The 8553-nt window shown below is 46.6% G+C and overlaps 1 protein-coding gene across 6 annotated transcripts; it reads right to left on the bottom strand.

Annotated features, from left to right (window-relative positions):
- Positions 1 to 208: 208 nt before the first annotated feature.
- Cbln2 (cerebellin 2 precursor protein) lies at positions 209 to 7431 on the bottom strand. 6 transcript variants are annotated; one of them, NM_001361142.1, is made up of 5 exons: positions 7267 to 7431; positions 6716 to 6760; positions 5067 to 5587; positions 2097 to 2216; positions 209 to 1911 (listed from the first exon to the last, which is right to left on the bottom strand). In NM_001361142.1, exons 3-5 carry the CDS (start codon positions 5421 to 5423, stop codon positions 1714 to 1716), a joined length of 675 nt encoding a protein of 224 aa, NP_001348071.1. In that variant the 5' UTR covers positions 5424 to 5587; positions 6716 to 6760; positions 7267 to 7431; the 3' UTR covers positions 209 to 1713. The 6 variants fall into 6 exon arrangements, with proteins under 6 accessions (NP_001348071.1, NP_001289285.1, NP_001348072.1 ...); NM_001302356.2 differs by having other exon boundaries at positions 7297 to 7431; NM_001361143.1 differs by lacking the exon at positions 6716 to 6760.
- Between the last annotated feature and the right edge of the window lie 1122 nt (positions 7432 to 8553).

Raw genomic sequence — 8553 nt, 5'->3', positions numbered from 1 at the left:
ACATTTTCCTCTTTGAAAAATATGTAAGTATGAGCTGAATATACCTAAGTGAGCAATACACCCCCAGAGACCTATAGCTGCATCAGTATTTGTGTGTGTGTCTTTTATAAAGGATCACAATGTAAATTTAATATCTCCAGTTCCTTGGTACTTGACCTATACTTCCCCATCATTTTGAGAGACGATGAGGAAGGACCAGAACAAGACAGACATCAAATCCATTTATTCTGAATCTTAAATTATGAGTTTTATCATCAATATTTTGGTTACATTGTTACACAAAGGACAAATTAACATCCAGTTTGAGGTCACATCTTTGATTGCTTTGGGATTAGTGACGTTTCCTTGGCACACAAATACTGCACCAGGTCTCTCAGTTGCTACTTAATAGTGCTGTTGCACAAGATGCCAAAAGAAGCAGGGTTTGAAAAAACCACCCATGGGGTACAGCAGCCAGTACCTTTAACTGCTGAGATTTCCAGTCCAGGTGGCTTCTGGCCAGATGTTCATCCACAGAGCATCAGTCAACACAACCCTCTCCTTGACAGATCAAAGGAAGATCTCGAGGAAGAGGCACTGGTCCTGTTTCTTTGAAGCATCTTGTAATTGTGTGGCCACTCAGAGGCAGATCTAACTCACTACTGAGACATATCCAGAGGAAAAGCAAAGAGAGGATTAGGCCGCGTCAGCTCCGCCATTGTTAAGGGATTCATGAGCAATGAGCAATGCCAGGTTACTAAGGGATCCCAGAGAATAAATTAAAAAAAAAAAAAAATGAAATCCACGTTGCAAGTTTGAAGCTGCACTGAGAGAGAACTCCAGGGAAGGTTATGCAGGTTATGCAGGATGTTCTATTTGCTGTCCTTACTTTGAAATATAGGCTTTCTTTTTTTTTTTTTCCTGGTTTCCTTTATCCAAAACAAAGTATGCAGATTTTGTTCTGTTTTGTTTGGTCTCATACAAGGACTGAACATAAGTTTTGTTGTTTTGTTTTGTTTTGTTTTTCTCTCCGAGCCCCCAGCATGAAAACTAAGTAGGTTTGAGGAGTGAAACCTGAGGAAGAAAAGGAAAGCTTCCCGAGGAAAAAAGAAAATCACAGACGGTACAAAACAGAAACTGCAGTCCAATCGTGCAAAATTTGCTTCTCAGGATAAAGCACTTTTCGACAGGTTACCAATGCCCAGCTCCCTCCCAAGACCCCCAAGACCCTAGGGAAAAGCTACGGAATGAAAATGAAGCCATTCTTTTTCTTAAGGCTACACACACACAGAACACAGGTCAAAGACTGTCTGGTTAGGTGGTCCTCTGCTGGGCTCTTGCTTTAAGCCCTGACTGAAGCGTGCAATCCATCTGAGGGTCAGCAGCATCTATGTCATCAGGACAAGATACACCGTACAAACATGAGAAGTTAAGCCAATGGTTCCAACAATAAAATCCGATATCGACTTTACAATCACGGGTACAAATTGCTCAAATCGATAATTTCATTTCTCCTTAAGACCTTGTCTTCTTAAACTAATTAGAGGCCAGGTTCCCGAGGAATTGTCAATAGTCAAAGAAAATACTGGAGCTTTAGAAGAAAGTCATTCTTCTACAGCAATAATCTGATGGAGGTGGGCCCAAGCCATCCTATCCAGACAAGTTCAAGGTGTTACAGGGGGCAGATCCCTGGGTCCTGATCAAAACCTTCCCATCATCCTGGTGGCTCTGAGTCTATAGAGGAAAAACCAAGAAGCCCGAGAATGTGGAGTATTTCCAGCCTCCCATGAGGTTGCCTCTCTCTAGTTTGAGATGAACTTTGTCTTCTCTTTCCATGAGCAGCAGAACACCATTGCTGGCTGCTTCCCTGGTAACATCCTGGTCTCCGGCAAATGCAGAGATCACCGGGTAGCCATTCTGCATTAAGCTGACCTATAAGGCAGAAGACTCAGCAGGTTAGAGACCACCTCAGCCTCACCTTCTGTTCTCTTCTCCCCCTAAGGGTTGTCACCCCCATCTAACTTTTGGAACCCACACACTTGGAACCTGAAAGAGCAGACTTAGGCCAACCCCCTGTCTACCAATCATTCAAGGGTTCTGTTTGTAAACTTACTCACCTGGATAGTTTGTCTGTTGTACACTTTGACCACGTGGAAGCTGAAGCTATAAATTCCCTTTCTTGGTGCTACAAATATACTGGAGGCAAGGTCAAAGTGGTTGCCAATGTTTACTAAGACCTGAAAAAGAAGAGGGAACAGCATACTGAGGTACCTATACAGCATGTCCTTTCTCAGCTTGAATTTTTTCCATACTTTCAATTGACTACCAAGGGAGTTGACTTATTGGTATTGAGAATAGAAACCAACAAGTCCACAGCTTTACCCAAACAATACAAGAAGCATCAAGCATCATTTTTTTAAAAAAGAATAAAATAAAAATAACGTTCAATAGCAGAAAAGTATTCAAAAAAGTATTCTCATGGCTTCTAATTAATATGGATTCTGGAAGTGTATTTTAATTATACATTCAAGTAGATGCAGTTTTCATATGATATTATGCAGGATGTGAAGAATGTAATAGGAGACAGTAAAGTCAAGACACAACTTGTAAATCCATCCTGTTTTTGTTTTGTTGCTGTTGTCATTTGGGGTGCTGTCTCCTAGGGAGTTCAGCCTGATGCTATGTTTAATGCATAAAACTTCATGTGGAACACAGAGAGAAAAGATAATGGAACAGCAGAACAGGCCCTTCCAAGATTTCACATGAGTAGGGGTAAGATGTGGTATTAACTCCCTAGGCGCCAGGAAAGAATGCCTTGTCTAAGGTTTCCCTGTCTAGTGGGCCTCAACCTCTGGCGATACACAGTAGGTACCTCATAATTAGTGCTCAATGGTGAGTTTGGCTAGGGAGCACTGGCTGCTGCCCTGTTAAAATTCATTCCCTGCTAAGCAGTGCTTGCTTTGTTGGCTGAATGAAGGGAATCATGTAAAAAAACTTGAACAGACAAAGACCACTGCACTGGTCTCTTGGACACTCCTAGTCCAAAGTAAGGGAATCCCCACAGCCAGAAAGAAAAGTAACCCCATTAGCTGCCAGCAGAGGATTGTGTGGCCCTACAGGTGGTCTTCCTCAAATAGAGAGGAGTAAGCACAGGGATGTGAAGTACCAAGCTCCCCATCTCACTCCCTTTCTCTTCAAAATACAGTCTCCAATCTACTACTTTGTCTGCATTCGGTTTCCATCTCTCCTCCAGAAAAAAAAAAAAATTCAACTCTGTAAAATAATAAAATGGCCTGCTGGTGTTTTATGCTTACAGAATAAACAGCTAGCTAGACTAAAACTCTGGACTGTCTTTTACCTGATCAGGAAATAAACTCCAGTGCTTTGGGGCTGTTAATTTTACACAGTTGTATAGAGGAACTACACTGTCTCCCAGGGCAAAGTGGATTGCTGTCAGTAACATCAGCCAGTGTGGCTTGGAGAACACTCTGCATCTTCACCTTGCTGTGAGCATCACTCAGCCCCCTCCAGAGTAGGAGGCTTGCAAGCACACTCTGCTCTACCTTTGAGGACAAAGGCCCCCTGATGTCTGTGTCCACTGCTCCCCAGGGTGCTTCACTGGAGAATGAAGCACTCCCTTGCATGCCCTTTCAGCAGCTTTCACTCCTCTCTCCATTTCCTCCTCTTAATGTGGATTTTAAAATTCTGAAAATGGGTTTATTTAAGGCTTTATTGCAGATGAAAAGACACCCAACCAGGCCCCTGAGCAGAGGGTCTCCCTCACTGACAAATTAACAGGAACGGGAAAAAGTTGATTCATCTATAAAACAAGATTCCTATTACTACTGATCATGTATCCAAACTTTCCTGACAACTCCACAAATCACTGTATCTAAACAGGCTGTGGAGAATATGTGTTGGAAACCATATTGAAAAATAACAGTAGTGCAATGACACTGGGTAAATGGGTAAAAAAGAACACGAACTATATATGCTTATGCCATACTGTCTTATTTGGAATTAATGAAATTAAATGTTTTTAGAGCAACTCCCCTAAACCTTCAAAAGCACGACTTTTTAAATGAATATAACAACCTAAAGAGAGATCAACTGTGTGCATTGGCTGTAAACGGGTTTAGAAGCTGCTTGCTGGACAGACGAAAAGCCAAATGGAACTTCCACCTATGTTTAGTGAAGTTTCGGGACTCCATTTTACACAATGCCCCATTAGCACGAGCATTAATTGATTGGAGAAAAGTATAAAAATCACTAACACCTTTTCAATTTCTGAAGACTAATAGGAACCGCAAGGGGAGAGTACATAGTGACATTAATGTCACCACCTAGAGAAACGTTTACATAGTCATCTCCCTAATTCTTGGCTGCTGGGCTCATAGGCAGGAAATTAAGTGGCTTAAATACATTTAAATCACAGGCCTTTGTCTTGTTAAGTTTTCAGAGTCATACTGTGCATTTATATTTGGACATACTGTATGGACACCTTGGAGTAAGTTTCATTTACTGACCATAGCAGATATATAGCCACTTTATTCTGGTGCATACGCAGAGAAACATTTCTGATCCCTTTCCACAGTATTCCCCACTTATTTTAATCTTCATGTCACTGGGTTCCAAATATAAGAAGGTCCTGTCCTTTATTAGGCACCTTTTTGAATGAGGAATCTATTAAGTGCAGAATCTTTAAGAGGAAGCCCTCTCCCCCTGATGTCTGCAGATTGTTTACCACAAACACAGCCTTGCCCTCCTCAAAAAGGAAAGCGCACTGCACTAGGTTTCTTTCAGGGAAATGCATTTCATATTTCAGCTTTACCAGACCCGTAGAAAGCTCGGAGCGCCTTACAGGGCTCGCAGTAATCCGCGCCAGGAAAGCTGGTATTTAAAACCAAAAACTCTACAATGTGTTCAAGGGGGCGTCTGGGAAAGCATAGTAGTAAAAAGAGCAATGTAAGGGCAAGGAGAGGTGGGAAAACCAGCCAGGCGCTCCTCCTGAATATGTAGGAAGCCCTTGCCAGCCGGATACCCTGGCCAGTCCTTCACATCCGCGGGTGGGCAGTTTAGCCGCTGACCTGGTCGAAGTAGATGGTCATGGTACGGTTGCTCATCTCTGACGGCTCGTGGTTGGTGCTCCGAGTAGCGGAGAAGGCCACCTTGGCACTGCCTGAGCGCACAGAAATGCCCAGGGAAGAAGTGACGGCGCCATCCCCCGATGGGCTGGAATCGCACACTACCAGGCACTTGCCCTCTAGCACGATGGGCTCCGTGTCGTTCTGAGCCCTTACGGGGCAGCAGGCGGGCAGCAGCAGCAACAGCAGGGCCAGCACCGCCCCCAGGCTGGAGCCAAAGTCGGCTGGCTCACGCAGCGCCCCCCGGCGCCCGGGCATGCTCAGCAGCGGCCCTCTGGGGCCCTGGCCAGGCGCGGGCATCTGGGCTGGGGGGCGCCCTGTGAACGTCAAGGCCGGCAGAAGCCGGAGGGCTGCCTGGGTGCGCACAGGAACGCGCAGGACTAGAGTAGTAGCCTTCTCTGGGCTGGGTGCTCGCCTCAGATGGTCAAGGCCAAATGATTCTCAGAAGGAAGGCACCTGCGGACCTGTCAGGGCAAAGAACCCAACACTTAGGCAGGCAGGTAGAAGGGGAACAAGTGCCTAGTACTCTCCAGTCCCTTCCAAATGACCGTCCACTTGGCTCCCGAGAGCTATCCTCATTCCAGATGAGAAATAATGGATCCGAGAAAGCTCTGGAGCACTGGTCAGCATATCCCAGCAGATACCTGAACAATGTGCTCCTGGAGCCCGGGATTCTGGCTGCAATTCTGTAGAAGGGTGTAAACAGGATTGGGAACCTCTAAGACTGTCGTCACTACTGTTCCCTGCCTACTCAGCCCAAGACATCTAGAGGAATTAAATGCAGTCAAGGGAAAAACAAACAAACAAACAAACAAAAAGATGCTTAGCCAGCTTCTCTTCAACAGCTTTCTGGATAGCCACAGAAAGAAACCCTTCCTTTCCATTTCTTCCCCCTTTATCCCGTTCTTCTATCCGGGAAGTAATTTTTAAGCAACCCAGTTCGAATAAAAATAATCTGCCCACCCCCCAACACCACCATCCCCCCAAACAAACCCTAGACAGCTTCTTGGGCGGAGGAGATTAAGAATAAAAAGGAAAGAACAGAAGCAGGGAAAGGAGGGATAGGAGTGGGTGAGGAGCGAAATTCTAACACCCACTTCTAACGTCCCCGCAGCCACGGGTGAGCCCCCAAGGAGAGCCTGCTGGAGTCCTTTCTCTGGCAAAGAGGAAGAGCTGATTCTAGCACCAGGATTTCCGGATTTTACACATCTGCAGGCTCTAGTCTCTGGACCTCGATTCCCCTCTTCTGTAGCTGTCTGTTAATTAACACGGGTTTGCACTTTTACCCTGTCCCCTCTTCTTCGGCTAAGCCAAAGAGGCCATTCCAACACCCAACCCAGGGACACAACAAGAAAGAACCCGCCCCTCATCGCCCACACTCTCCAAACTCTTTCCAATGTTCTTTCTAAGAAAAGAGAAGTTGTGTTTCGATAAATATCCCGTCTACAGCGCTCACGCGAAGGATAACAGACCCCCAGCCCCCAAACACACACACTCAGCCACGGACTCTCCTCTTACTCAAGGTCCGGGTGATGCATTACAAAAAGGCAACTAGTAAGCGGATCTCGATGCTCAGGGGTTGGGTGGATTACCTGGAATGTCCATGACGGGCGAGTACCGATGTCGGAGAAGTTGTTCTGCTTAGAGAAAATGAGGCAGGCGGGAGCTAGCGGGAGGAGGACACCTCGGAGCACGACCCTTCTCCCAGCGCCTGGCCAATAACTGCTCCGCCCCGCCCTGCCTCCTCTCCTCTCGGTCCGATCCCGCTCCGCAAGCACACCACGCCCCGGCCCCGAGAGCCCAGAGAGCCCCACACCGAGCGCTGCTCAGCGCACGCACGACCGTGCCTGGAACCTACTTGCTACCCGCTCGGGTTGAGCCGCGCCGAAGCCAGGAGCCGCACCGCACCAAGGCGCGCAGTTTGCCTCCTTCGGGTCCGGAATAGTTCCCCAGTCAGTACACCTATCCTGAACCTCAATAACAGGATCCCTGGGTCCCCTCCTCAGCTCCAGTCTCCAGAAAGCACAGCTCGGAGCTGGCAACTAAGGACTCCTCGCTCCCTCCGTGCTAGAATCCACAGCCCTGTGGAGTCCCCTGTGACTTCCCCGTAGCACCTTGCCAAGCCCCGATATCCGTCTCTCACCTAGACATCTAGGACAGTTCTCTTAGGTACCTTCTTAAAACTAGGCGCCCTCCGAAGCACCAGCCGAGTTTCTTCTTCCAGATTCTTTTTCTTTTCCAAATTCCCTCCAAGTCTTGATCTTGAACGGAGTGGCCACATTCATAATTTTAAAGAGGAGAGGGTACCAAAAAAAAAAAAAAAAAAAAAAAAAAAAGGAAAAGTATTTTTTAAGAGAGGAAAAGCCTCGGTAATTTAATGGTTTTAAACTGCGATTCCAAAATCTCCGGTTAGTGAAATGTCAGCTTTTGGCAGACATTAAAGAGGCTCTTCCTGCCTGGGTTTATGTGTCTGCTGCTCTGAACCCCGGGGCTGGAGCGCGTTGGCACCACTCGTATTTATTAAAACGCAGTCTCTGGGCTCTAAAGACCCGGGGAGACACGCGGGGTTCCGAGCTGCGCCTGGAGAGCCGGGAGATGCGCAAGCACGGACGAGGGGCGCCACCTATGGGCGCTGGAGCCTGCCGTCCTCGGGCTGCGAACAAGCCTACTCAGTATGGGGGAGTACCCAGGGACAAAGGTGAGGTTTGAGGATTTTCTTTTCCTTCACCCCAACTAAAACAGGAGCTAAAAGTTCCTGCAAAAATGCAACAAGGTTGTCTTTCAGTGTTCGTTCTCTTCGCAGTTTACCGCAGTCATGCTGGGTGTTTTTAACTCTTTATTCCTCTAACATGTAACTCTGGCAAGAGGATGTATGCCTTGGTGGGTTATTACCACTCACACAGCAGACACAGAACAAAGGCAAGGCAGCTTTTACATATGGAATTTTTAAAAAGCACCATTACAAAGACTTTGTTCTGTCCTAGACAGTTTGCCTTTCTGGTAGGCTGGTGGGGAAAAAAACAAAATCAGAATGAGCCCATGTAGTTCAATGGAGCACAGCTTGTTCCTGTCTTGTTTCCCCAGTCCGCACACCTGTCTCTCCTCCCTTTGAATATTTCAGTTGTCCAGCTTCTGCTTTATGAGGCCTGTCTTCTTAGATAAAAGGTTTGGAAGGCCCTTCTTATTGGTTCTTTCGTGACTGTTCTAGGATGGAAGGCCTAAGCACTGAAAATACCGTGCATGTCCATTCGGCTCAATAGAAAGGAGGGGTGGGGTGAGCCCACAAGAAACCCACAGCATAAGTTTAGCTGAGGCCAAAGGTTCCCCGTGGGTATTGGGGTATTGTAGTGATTGAGGGAGCGTCGGAGACAAATGCATTCTGCTTCACATAACATGCAGAGCACTACAGACTATCAAATGACTTAAGAAT

The sequence above is a fragment of the Mus musculus genome, chromosome 18, assembly GCF_000001635.26.
Source record: "Mus musculus strain C57BL/6J chromosome 18, GRCm38.p6 C57BL/6J".
NCBI classification, from domain to species: Eukaryota; Metazoa; Chordata; class Mammalia; order Rodentia; family Muridae; genus Mus; species Mus musculus.
The sequence above is the reverse complement of the archived record's forward strand: the minus strand, read 5'-3'. Positions and strand labels throughout refer to the sequence as shown.